This window comes from Arachis ipaensis, chromosome B1, assembly GCF_059453495.1.
Source record: "Arachis ipaensis isolate K30076 ecotype BB chromosome B1, ASM5945349v1, whole genome shotgun sequence".
NCBI lineage: Eukaryota > Viridiplantae > Streptophyta > Magnoliopsida > Fabales > Fabaceae > Arachis > Arachis ipaensis.
Window position 1 is genome coordinate 7,989,911 of NC_142436.1, and position 14,316 is coordinate 8,004,226.

At 26.0% G+C, this 14,316-nt stretch overlaps 1 protein-coding gene across 1 annotated transcript; it reads left to right on the forward strand.

The window, feature by feature from the left end:
* Positions 1-412: 412 nt before the first annotated feature.
* On the forward strand, positions 413-14,103 carry LOC107645456 (cellulose synthase-like protein E1). Its single transcript, XM_088500954.1, has 8 exons — positions 413-783; positions 1,658-1,988; positions 6,022-6,162; positions 7,904-8,035; positions 9,416-9,628; positions 10,440-10,679; positions 12,337-12,684; positions 13,295-14,103. Exons 1-8 carry the CDS (start codon positions 506-508, stop codon positions 13,844-13,846), a joined length of 2,235 nt encoding a protein of 744 aa, XP_088357080.1. The 5' UTR covers positions 413-505; the 3' UTR covers positions 13,847-14,103.
* Positions 14,104-14,316: the final 213 nt, after the last annotated feature.

Sequence of the window (14,316 nt, forward strand, 5' to 3'; positions counted from 1 at the left end):
CAATTTAAAGTAAAAATTAGTTGTCAACAAACTACTAAAAAATAGTAAATAAATCAAATTGGTCTAATTATTTAGTAATTAATTAATTTAAAATAATAAAAAATATATAAACAGAATTATTTTAATAGTTTAGTCGAATTTTTGGATTAAATTATAAAAAATATTAAAAAAAGTCAATTTTTTGAAAAATTCAAAGAAAATATCACTCGTTAGCCAATAGACTAACTTATTTAAGCTGTTATTTTTTTGGATTAATTTAACTCGAACTATTTAACCTATAGTTTAAAAGATAAAAATCTATAAATAAATCAGCCTAACGAATTTAGCCTACCTTGACGGCTGATATCCGTAATCAATGATGTGGACAAAAAATATGTTTCTATATAAGATTATTATTGATGAAAATAATAACAGTATCCTCTTACCAAATGTCAAATCGTTACATTATTATATAGTAGACTAAACAACTAACACAGTTTGGACCTCGGCACCAGAAAGAAGAAATATGGGCAAGAATGAAGAGTCTCATCCATTGTTCGAAACAAGGAGAGCCAAAGGAATATTCATTCATAGAATATTCTCCTTCTCCATGTTTTTGGGAATTTTGTTCATCTGGGTTTACAGAGTGAGTTACATGCCAAGAAAAAGTAGTGAAGATGGGAAATGGGTTTGGGTTGGAATGTTTTTATGTGAGCTATGGTTTGGTCTTTATTGGCTCATGAGGCTTTCACTCAGATGGAACCCTGTTTTCCGACAACCCTTCAGCCACACACTTTCCCAAAGGTGATATATTGCTTTAAACTCTTCAATAAATATTTAGACTAAGATATTAAATAAATAATATGTTTTTTAAAAGTTTAATAAATATACACATAGATAAGTATGTATCTAATATATTTAGAAGCACTTGATTTGTAGTTTTAGCAAGCTTTCCATATTTCATTTTTTGGTTAAAAGGTTCGGCGAAATTTATAAAGTGGAAATTAGGTCACATGGTGAGTGGGAGCGTCCTTCATCAGTTAATTAATCCCTTTGGTTAATGAACCTGTGATCATGTCCGTGATAGATATTCATTGTTTTTTCTTAATCATCTATTTAACCTTTTATTCATTGAAATTTAATATATTTTAGATAAAACTGTCTTAGAAAACTATTAAACTCTTTTGAATTAGTGACGAATTTTTATGAATTTGTGACAGATATTGATAAATGAAGAAATTAGTGACAAAAAATATCTGCTAGTAATATTTTATTTTTTGAATTATTGATGACTATTAATATTTAAAAATATTATTTGCACATTAAAATTAGCTATTAAAGTCAATTATCATATATTTATATATAAATATATGTGTAGTTTAATTTATTTTTAATGTGTATTTTATATTGATAGTTGATTTCACTCGTATTTATATTTCAGGAATGCTATTTGTGCACTAAAATTAGCCACTAAAATTAGTCACCAATATATTTGTGTATAAATACATATGTAGTTTAATTTATTTTCAATGTGTATTTATACTCTAACATATATTTTATATTGATGACTGATTTTGGTGTACACGTAGTATAACCCTTTATATTTTTATCATATCAAATTTATTTTCTTATTTATCTTTGCCGCAAAACATTATTGATTTGAATTAACTCTGACCAGATATGATGATGATAAGCTGCCAGGAGTGGACATATTTGTGTGTACAGCAGATCCAAAAATAGAACCACCAATGATGGTGATTAATACAGTTCTCTCTGTTATGGCATATGACTATCCAACTCATAAGCTTAGTGTCTATCTCTCCGATGATGGAGGTTCGGATATTACGTTCTATGCTCTTTTAGAGGCATCTAATTTTGCCAAGCATTGGTTGCCATTTTGCAAGAAGTTCAATGTTGAACCAAGGTCACCGGCTGCATATTTCAAGAGTATTTCCTCAACTGCTTACTCAGATGATTCTATAAATTCCAAAGAGTTGGTCATCATCAAGGTAACATTATTATTTATAGGATTAAATACGATTTTAATTCTTAAAATATAGACTAAATTTTTTTTTTGTTCTAAACCTTTTTTTGCACACAAAATCATCCATAAAATTTAACTTTGTTTTAAAATAATTATTTTTGTTTAAATTTTAATTTTTATTACCAAATTATCCCTAATTAAATAAATTATAAAATAAAAAAAAAAGAAAAAAAATAGAAGAACAACGGATAAGGGGGAAGGGGAAAGGGAAAAGGGAAGGAGAGGGAAGGGAAGAAGAGGGGGGAAAGGGAGGACGGCACCAGCGAGGCTTGGAGTTGCCGTCGCCGTCGGAAATCAGAACCAGAAGGAGAGAGAGCTCGCGAGGGAGAGATGAGACCCACGTCTTGCCGCCGCCATTGAAGAGCTCGCGAAGAGTGAGAGAAAACGCACGCCAGGGAGAGGAAAAGGGGTGTCTCGTCGCCGTCACGCTCTGCCGCTGCCCTGCCGCCGCTTCGCGTTCTCGTCGTTGGTCCTCCCTAGGGTTCCGATTCTGTTTTTTATTTGTTCTGTTTTTTATTCTAATTTGTTCTGGTTTTGCTTCTTATTTGTTATGCTTTTTATTATTCTTTTGCTTCTCTTGATTCTGATTTTGATTTTATTATTTTTGTGCTTTTGATTCTTATTCTGTTTCTTTGATTTTATTGTTGTTGTGCTTCTGATTTCATTGTAAATTTATTAATAAATTTAAAATATAAATTTATTGATTCTTTGGTATTGATTTCTACTTCTTATTGATGCTGTGAATTGTAAAATTCTTTTTATTTCTACTTGTTGATTTATTAATTTTATTGTTCTTTCAAATGCAAATTTTGTTATTCATTTTTGCTTTATTTCTGTTTGTTGATTTAAAACTTCCATTGTTGTTTGCTGCTTCTTTGTTTGCGGATTCTGTTTTGAAACTTTCATTGTTGGAGAGTAGTTCTAATAGAGATGGCCACTGAACTAGTTGCTAGAGATATTGAGGTTGAGATTAGAATTTATTGTTCGTCTTTGTTTTTTTTTATGATTCTTTGAAAAAAAGAGAAAGAAAGAAGGGAGGGGGAGAGGGAGAGGGAGAGGAGAAGCCGAGAAGTAGAGCAAGATCGAGAGGGACAGGTGAGTGAGATGGTGATAGGGTGAGGCGAGGGTATAATTGTCCGAAAGACGATTTTAAAACCAAGTTGGACCTTAGGGACAATTTTGTATGCCAAAAAGGTTAGAAACAAAAAAATTTTCGACCTATATCTTAGTGACCAAAATCATACTTAACCCTTATTTATACCCTACATTATTAGTAAATATTATTATTTTTATTCAGTATTTAGTAGTAATAATTTACACCTATATTTATAAGAGATTTGTTCACCAAAAAACATATAATTTATACTTATATTTATCAGAATTTATATATAAATTAATATAATTTATATTCATATTTTTTAAAATTTGTATATACAAATTAATAAAGTTTATTTATTACAGATAATTTAGTATTTATATTGATTAAATAATAAAAAAAATACTAAAAATTACTGATTTGAAAAGTTTTTTTTATACCCTTTTGTTCGTTGTGTTTGTCCGTACTAAAAATAATTATTATACCAATTTGTGAAGAAGCAGAGCAACGCATGAACAGTTTTGTAATGCAGCAATTTTTCTATATTTGAATAGCATTACAGCTAAACGAATAAATATATTAACATTAAGCCCCCTCAAACGTTATGCTTAATTAATACGTCAAGATCTTACTTTGGTGTCTGTTGATACTTCATAGATTCATAGAGCAGGAAAAATAACCTGAGTTAACTTGTGGTAGCATTAATGGTGTGGGGACTAAAATGAAATTATTTTTGAATGGTCACTGACAGAGTACCAGTTGTAGGGAGGGTCAGCAAGCGTAGGATGGAACCGAATCCTCTAAATCTTTTTTTTTTCTTAATTCTTTTGTAAGCTGTGATCTTTTATTATTGAGTAGATATATATATATTAATTCCACTTAAAGAATATAAAATAAGATACTATATTTTATTGAATAATTAAAAAAAATAAGAAAATCTATTTTTGGCGTAGGACCACTCCAAAAAAAATTCTTATTTTTTCTTAATTGAAAGTAATTAATACAAAATTAAAATATCAAAATTTGAATAAAAAATTGAATTAGACTTCAAAAAAGTTTAGATAGGATATTTTCGTCTGTAATAAATTTTTATTCTCTATAAACTATTAAAAATTAATTCCATAAGATAGATTAGTCATTTTATCATTTTGATGGGAGAATAATTGTTTATAGTAATTTTTTGAATTTAATTATTTTATAATAAAATTTGTTAGAAACTTATTTATCCAACACATATATTTTAAAAATTTGAATGAAAGTGACAAAGAGACCGACTTATCTTAGAAAAAGAATTCTCAAAGTCTTTTAAAAAATAAAATTTATTAAAAATTAAAATATTTAATCTAAATTTTTTTAAAAATTAATTTAAATATTTATTCTTAAAAATTTATTTTTTATACTATATAAAAAGTTGTATAAAAAAGAGTACACAAAAAATAATACAAATATTCTTTTCTTCTTTAATTCCGGAACTCAATATAAGTAGTATGATATTTGTATCACTTTTTGTTTGTATCTCTTTTGTACTTTTTTTTATGATATAATTTTTTTCTCCTTTCTCTTTAATCACTTTTAATATCAATAGTAAAAAATATTAAAAAATATATAAAAATAATGTTTATATATTTTTTATGGATAACAATATCACTAGAACTTGTAGGTATCTGATTTGTCCCTATTCGTCCGAGTCGGATAAGTTACTTAGTTCAGTATGGAACAAATTTTGGCAAAATTAGAGTATAAATTTTTATTATCTATAATAAATAGAGACGAGACAAATTTTATACACACTATTGTAAAACTAAACGAGATCGAATAAGGTAAAAATGGATTTTTATCGTCAATGAACTATAGTTCAAATGACATAGTTTTTCTATACTTACTTAAGAGATTGCGGATTCGAATCTCTCTATCTTCGGTAAAAGAAAAATAAACGAATGAATTATAGTTCAAATGGCATAATTTCCTCATATACTATAGAATATTGCACTTCTAATTAAATAAACAAATTTTATTTACTTTCTATTTTATTATATTTCATATAATGGTTGATATTTTAAAAAATAACTTGCTAATCAAGTTAACCTTTTTTTAAACAAAATTCAAATAGATTACATATATTTTTTTTAACAAAAAGAATTAAAATTTTTAATCTACTATTTTATCAACCATAAAAAAAATAATATATATTTATACACTAAAATCAACTACTAGTATAGAATATATATTAAAATATAAAATATATATTAAAATAAATAAAATTATATATATTTATATATAAATATATGATGACTAATTTTAGTATATATATAATATTTTATTATTATATTTAAAAAAAAGTTTTAGGAACAAACATAACACCTCCAACATTACAACTAACATTTAATATAAGAAAAAGAACATCTAAAATTAAAAAAAAAAATCCGAAACATAATTAGAAAAAACATCTGTAATTTAAACTCAACAAAAACTTATTTTTAATAAAATTCATACTAAAATTATTTGACAACTTATTATAATATTGACTAAAATTAACTGTTATAGTATTAGTTCTATACTATTACTCTTTTATTTATTATCTCTAATAGCATAATATTTTTTCTAAAAGGTGCTGCATTTCTTACCTTACCTGGATTGCATTGGCATGCATTAACCATGAACATTCCTTTTTATATAACCACTGAACAACTAAAATTTACAAAGTTCTTAAACATCTACATTAAAAGTATATTTTTAGATCACTAAAGTAAATATGAATTTTTTTAAAGTCTTGTTGTATATAATGATAATAGGAAAATTGTTGTCCATGCATATATATAACATTATTGAATATTTAATAAATAGAACAAATCAATAAATATTGTTACTTATTATTATGATTATTATTTATTTTTACGTGTAGAAATTGTATGAAGATATGGAAAGTAGAATAGAAAATGCAGGCAAGTCGGGTGAAGTACCTGAGGAAATTCGCTCCAAAAACAAGAGATTTTCTCAGTGGGATTCATTTTCTTCTCGAAGGGATCATGATGCAATTATTCAAGTATGCCTCTTCTTCTTCTAACGTTTTCTTTATGCTTTTGCAGCATCTATGTAATATATCTTTCTCAATAAATAAACAAAAATACACATTCAATAAATGTAGAGAGAATAAAAATACATTTAAAATTGAAAATAATTTGATATATCCTAAAAATTAATTTCACAACCTTATATTAGACTAACAGAATATTATAGATAATAGAAAGATAGTTTCGATTTTTGAATATAAATTTAAGGTATATCAGACTATTTTGTAATCATTTTATATATATTATTTTCTTTTGTCAAATGAGTTTAATTTTAAATTTTGATATAAGATAAACGACTAAAATCACTCGATTTGAAATTTTAAGATATTAATAAAAATACTACTCACTTTTGTTAACGACAAAAATATCTTCAAAATATTTTTACACACGACAAAAATATTTAACACTAAATACGTATTTTAAAAAAAATTTTAGAGATTGAATTTTAGTTTAATTTTTTACAAGCATAATTAAAAAATAAAATACTTTTATTCTTAAAATTTAGTAATTTTATGATAAATAGATTTTTTGTGATTTTTTACCAATAACCAAAAATACTTTTAAAAAAATTATAAAAATCGAATTTTTATTTGGTTCTTTTTATGTAGTTTTTAAATAGTTATCTAAATATTCTTACAAAATTTTGGATTAAATGCGTAAGTGATTTTCCAAATATAAAATTCATTTGTTATTTATAAAAAAATTATTTTTTATTATTTTTATAACATTTTATAATATTTTAAAAATATTTTTATCGTTACTAGAAGTGAATATTATTTTATCAGCATTTCAACAAATCGAAATGTGATTTTGGTAGTTCACCGTTTTATTATAAGGGAGCCACTTATATAAAGATGTCAAAAACATCTTTTTTTTAAAGGTGTTTTTTAAAAATTAAAATTTAACACATATAATCAATTAAATTATATTATTTTTATTAAAATTAGACTGGACAAATCGATTTAGCAAAAAAATTAATAAATTAAATTTTTAAACCGGTATAAATTAATATTTTTTATAAAAAATTACTACAATATCCCTATTATAAAACACAACTAAAATATTCCTATTTTATATATATATATATTTTGAAAACTTTAAATTCTAACCCTATAACGATAGAGAAGAAAAGGGTTAGAATTTAGAATTTTTAAAATTAATATATATAATAAGAGTATTTTAGTCATTTTATATAATAGGGGTATTGTAGTCATTTTTTATAAAAAATGATATTAATTTAGACAAATTTAAAATTTGATTCACTATTTTTCAGTCAAATTAATTTGTCTGACATAATTTTGACAAAAATAACATAATTTAAATGATTATATGTGTTAAATTTTAATTATTAAAAAATATCTTTAAAAAAAGACATTTTCTGCGTCTTTATGGAAGTATCCTTATTATAATACTATTTTTGCCATAATTAGAAATATGGATTGTTACATTAAATCCTCTATTGCTTCTCGCAGTCTTCCAGTGTGATCGATCTAATGACTCATATAAAGTCATGCTGTCTCCCGTATGACTTTGTAAACAGTTTTAATGTAAATATAATATATGATAAAATTTAATGGTGTTATCAACAAAGGATTGTTTGTTGTTGTATTGTTACAACGAAACTACGGTTTAGTTTATATATAAATACTTATTAAATCAATATATAAACTTATATTTATTATGCGCGTGTTTTACACATTAATCTCTCTGTAGATTTTACTTCATGGGAAAGACTCGAGCGCCAAGGATATAGATGGAATCGTTTTGCCAACCTTGGTATATTTATCTCGCGAGAAGAGGCCCCATGTTGCACATAACTTCAAAGCTGGAGCCATGAATTCACTGGTACTATCAAGATTTGAGCTTCACTCTATCAACTATATATATATATATATATATATATATATATATATAGGAACGGACATAAAGGGGCGAGTAGACTTGGTCCTCCCAACTTTTTTTAATAGTAATAAGTTATTAGGTATAATTTGATTTTTTTTTAAAAATATTTAGTATTTAATTTAATATAAATAAAAGTTTAGTTTAATTTAAATATTAATAATTTTTAATATCTAAAAAATAAGTAACAATATTAAAAAAATCTGAAAAAGAGATTATTACTAATATTTTTTAATTAAATAAAAATTTTTAAATCTCATAAAGTGATTTTTTTTTTCTTGTGGGCGTTTTTTTATTCGTTTGGTATTAATTCTCTCTGTTTCAACTGCTACAATTAAGAGATCTTTTCTAACTATGAATATTGTGAAAAATAACTTAGAAACAAAATAAAAGATGAATTTCTTGCTAATTGTCTTTTAATTATATTGAAAAAAAATTGTTGAAAATTTTGACACAAATTCTATTATCGGTGAATTTTATGATACGAAGAATCGACCACTTCGTTAGTAAAAAGTATACACATATTTTTTTACTTTAAAATATATTCTCTATCCGTATATTTTTATAATACATCTTATATTATATAATTTTTTTACATAATTTTTAATATTATATGTGTTATTGACCCCATAATATCATTTCTGGATCCGTCTATATATGTATATGCACTAAGTAAATCTAAATAATTTAATATTGTCCATCTAACTAGTAGAAATTATTGGTATTTTTTGGTTTGCAGAGGGAGATTAAGCTATTTTAAAAGTGAAGGTGGAAGCATAGAGAGCCAGTAAAATAGTTGTACAATGTGTATAATGGAGATTTAGGGATGTCCGATTCAGTATTAGAGATATAACCATTAGTGTTATCTTTTCCCATCAGCTTAAGCTTTTGGGATGAGTGGTTTCATGACATGGTATCAGAGCTTTAAATCCGAAAGGTCAAGAGTTTGATCTTTGGTGAACTCCAACTTAAGCTTTTGGGATAAAAATAAATAACCCATTGTACACATTGTACAAATATTCCATTAGCTCTCTCGCGCAGGACTCAAAGTGAAAACATTGGTAAAATAAGAATACAAGAGTTTAATCACTCTTAAACTAAAATAATAAAATTTAAATATTATAAAAATTACAAATTTAATGGTAATTCATCATTTTACAATTTTCCTCATTTAGAGGATTTTTTTTTTCTGTTTATGAATCTGATAGTCAATAATTTTGTGATGATCATATAGTAGTACTACTGAAATTTGAATTATTAGATTATCTTGATGCATTAGCAATATTGGAGAAAATGATGGTCATTGACCTTAATTGCTAAATGTAGATAAGGGTGTCATCAATTATTAGCAATGGAAAAATCATTCTTAATGTAGATTGTGACATGTACTCGAACAATGCACAATCTCTAAAGGAAGCACTTTGCTTTCTCATTGATGAAGAAAAAGGCCATGAAATCGCTTTTGTGCAAACGCCACAGGGCTTTGAGAATCTTACAAAGAATGATATCTATGGCGGTGCTCTAAGAGTTATTTATGAGGTAAATATTTAATTATTAGTTGATGTTCATAAAATCAAAGTTTTAAAAAAATTTACAAATTTGAATTACTTTATGTTAGATATTCCCTCCTTCTACTTGTCTTTTTGGTAAAATTTTTCTACTAATTATATCGTATTTGAGAGTTTTAAGTTAGTAATTATTCTTTCAAATTCCAATTTATATTGTTAAAAAGTGCTTTCAATATTCATACCATAAAATCATTCATCAGTAGCTACATTCAAATGTTGATCATAAATGTGAACCTAATTTTGTTTATTATAATATCTTTTATTTTCTATTCACGTGTTTGCCCACATTTCTTGTCCCTTTTTTATAATTAAACTAAATTCAGAATCGTAATCAAATTAGATTTCATTTATAATCAGACATGTGTAGCATTGCTTATTTTGTGATATTCACATGGCACTATACTCACTCTTATTTTCTATACCAAACTTTACAAAATTAATATAATTGGAGGGTAAACTATATTTTTTATTCTTAATATTTGTAATTTTTTTAAAAATATTTTAATATTTATTTTTTAAATATTTTTATTTATTTATTTTTATTTTTAATGTTTTTAATTTATGTTATAATTATTTTTAAATAATTTTAATTTTGTCTCTAATATTTTAAATGAAGTTAACATCTATAAATAATTTTAACATAAATAAAAATATTAAAAATAAAATTAAACGTTAATTTTTTTTTAAAAAATCACATATATTTAAGGAAAGAACACACTTTACCTGTAATTAACACATTATAGATTTTTGAGTGCTTTGTGATGGGGTTTGAAACCGTGTAGTGGGAATTCCCTGGGATGGATGGTTTTGGTGGACCTATGTACATTGGATCTGGTTGCTTTCATAAGAGGGATACACTATGTGGAAGAAAGTTTAATGATCAAGAAAGCTTGAAGCATTGGAATGGTGAAGATATAAACAATGACCAATCAATAACAAAAACAAGCTTGCATCTATTGGAAGAAAAGTCAAAGGCTCTTTTAAGTTGCACTTATGAGAATAACACACTATGGGGAAAAGAGGTTTTCTTCTTTCTCACATCTTTTCAATTTTGATAGTAATCTTTTTTTTTTCTTTTTAGTACTCTAAAAATTAGGGACAATATTGAATACTTAATTAAAATATTAAGGATGCAAACAACATTTTATTTTGACATGTTGATCTGTTTATGAATCATTTAGATAATTTCAACTATAAAAGTATTACATCATAAAATTGTTTTAAGATGTTAGGATAAGAACAGAAGCAAAAGAAAATTATGGGAAAAATTGCAATCACCCTTCAACATTATTATAGAAGACAATAGTTTAACCTAAATTTGGTTATTTAAAACTAAACTTTTTTTCGAAGGGCACATGTGAATAAATGATTGTAGTACTAGTAATAGTAATAATAAAAACAAGAGTAAATTACATTAACATCATCCGTAATTAAATGATATTACACATGTTATATTTTGATTTTTCATATCTATAAGAATAAATATTTTTTTCGATTTTTGACTATTTATTGAAAAGTTAAATTAAAGTGTCTCTTCATAATTTAAAAATCTTTAATTAATTTTCAATTATTTAAGTAATGATCTAAACAGTTTTGGTAAACAATAATCTGCTGATGTGTTATGCTGCTTAGACTAATGATAGAAGTCGTTTAGACCAATAATTTAAATAGGTGTAGACCGATTAAAATTTTTGAATTTTAGAGAATACTTTGTCTTTTGAAAAAATAGTAAGACACCAAAAAAGACATTTACTTTATCTATAATAATCAAACTTATATTTATGAAAGAAGATAATTCCATATTTTATAAACTATAGATATACCAAGTTTCACATATGGCAAAACACATACGTGTATTCTCTCTATACATATAAGAGTATGAGGTCATGTATAGAATAAAAAGTTAAATTAGTCTCTGAAAAATTATTTATTTTTAAAATTAATCTCTGAATTCTTTTTAATTAAATTTGTTTTTTAAATATTTTAAATTAGTTATTTTAATATTTTTATCACTTCTCTTATTTAATGACGTCAAAATTTGTTAATGTGTCACGTAAAATGACACCCCACAAGACACACTTAGTAGTTCTAATTGGTAGCTAACATGATAAGTTTATGAAATTAGATAAAATCAACTTTAAATTGAGGAATTCCAATACCTCAAATTGGGAGTGGATCCTCTCCAGTGAAGAAAAAACTGGATGGTGTCAATTGTGATCTCTCACCCTTCATTATTCTCTCTCTTATATTTAATTTTGGCCTCACTTATAAAGTTAATGGTGAAAGATCACACTGCATTTCCTCAAGTGTTGAAAAAACTGGAGAGAATCCATTTCCTCTCAAATTCTCTCCTCAAATAGGTTTTGATTTGATCTGATTTATTTCATAAATTTATCATGCTAATAGTCAATTAAAACTCATATGTATGTATTGAGTATCACTTAACGTGCCACATTAATAAATTTTGGCGCCGTCAATGAAAAAAATGAAAGAAAGACTAACACCACTAGTTTAAAATTTTTAAAAGATAAATTTAATTAAAAAAATTATTTAAAAATTAATTTCAAAAACGAGTGATCTTTTACGAACGAATTTGAGCATTTATTCTGCATAATATTGCTTAATATAGTTGTATAGTAGTTAAAATAATTTATGTTATGATGATATATGATTGGATAGATGGGACTACTATATGGTTGTGCAGTGGAGGATGTTATAACTGGTTTAGCTATACAATGTAGAGGGTGGAAATCAGTGTACTATAATCCAAAAAGGAAAGCTTTCTTAGGAGTATCTCCAACCACATTGCCAGAAGCATTAGTTCAACATAAGAGATGGTCTGAAGGAGGATTCCAAATTCTGCTCTCTAAGTATAGTGCTGCATGGTGTGCTTATGGATTAATCAGCCCAGGACTTCAAATCACATATTGTTTTTACAATCTTTGGGTCCTTAATTGCTTGCCAACTCTTTATTACTCAATTTTCCCTTCACTTTGTCTCCTCAAAGGGATTTCCTTGTTTCCACAGGTACCAATCATCATCATGTTTTAATATATAAATATGATCACAGGTTAAAATTGAAGGGTAAAAATATATAAAGGTTAACATTTATGTTTCATTGACATTCTACTATTAAAGTTCAATTTAACTATGATCTCAATTTAAGAATTTGATCCATCCATCCATCCATATTCACTCTTTTTCCCAATGTTCATCCTTGGGACTATCTTCTTTATTTATTTTTAAATAATACCCAAAAATAGTTTCTAAGAAATTTAGTCGGACATTTTAAGTTTTAACAAATTTGAACCACTAAATCAATCCTCCAGGTTTTATTTAGATTGTTTGTTTATATAAAAGAAATAATACGAAAATTTTAAAAATAGTTAGTCTAATAAATAATGAAAGAGATTGATTTGTCCAATTTTTTGCCCAAATTTAATACAAGGATTGATCTGTCTAATAAAATCAAAGGTTAAAAATTGATTTGGTGATTAAATTTTGTTGAGAATTAATTTGTCAGACTAAAAAATCCTTGCAAATTGATCTAGGATATTACAATATATTCTTTTTTGTTCAAATTTCAAGCAAAGATGTACTTCCTAACTAAATGTGTTTTGTTTTCATGGATCATCAGATGTCAAGTCCATGGTTCATACCATATGCATATGTCACACTTGGTGAAAATACTCAATGCTTGTTGGAATTTTTGTGGTCAGAAGGCACAATAAAAGGTTATTGGAATGACCTAAGGATGTGGCTTTACAAGAGAACAAGCTCATACTTATTTGCCTTGATTGACACCATCTTCAAGTCTCTAGGGTTTTCAAGTTTAGACTTTGTGATCTCAGCTAAGGTAGCTGAAGAAAATGTTTCTCAAAGATATAAGAAGGAGATAATGGAGTTTGGAAACTCTTCCCCAATGCTCACTCTTCTTGCAACACTAGCATTGTTCAATTTGTTTTGTCTTGTTGGTGCCTTATTCAAAGGTGGTCTTGGAATGTTGATGGTGTTGCCATTGCAAGTTCTACTAAGTGTGGTGTTGGTTCTCATCAATTTGCCTTTGTATGAAGGCCTCTTTCTAAGGAAGGACAAGGGAAGATTTCCAACCTCTGTTGTGTTTAAATCAATGGCAGTGGCTCTAAGTGCTTGTGTTCTATCAAATGTGAATGTCTTCACTATAATTTAGAAGACTATTATGTTTTTTACTAAGTAAATATTTTATTGTTCTGTTTTTGAGACATTGACTAGAGAGATATGGAAATAGGAAAAAATTGAATTATGATTTCTTTGTCATTTGAATGTCATGAAAAAAAAAAAAAATCAGATATACAAGACTTTGGTTCTAGTGCTATTTATTCAAGTGTTGAACAAATTACTCCCATTTAAATCCCTTTTGCAAGTTTAGTTTCATGAGTTTCAGTGTATACATGTCACTTTTGTTTTTATGTTTTTTTTTCTTTGGAACATATTAATATATTATTAGGCTATTGGCAAACTCGGAGAATAGATAATTTATGAAATCCGAGGTTTTATTTGAAATGTTAACTGGAAAGTCATAAATTTAAGACTGGTACTATTTTACTCGAACTATTTAAAGTAATGAATTGTGTTTTGAAATGGCTTGTTAAAAAGAGATCTATGATTTAGCTTTATTTA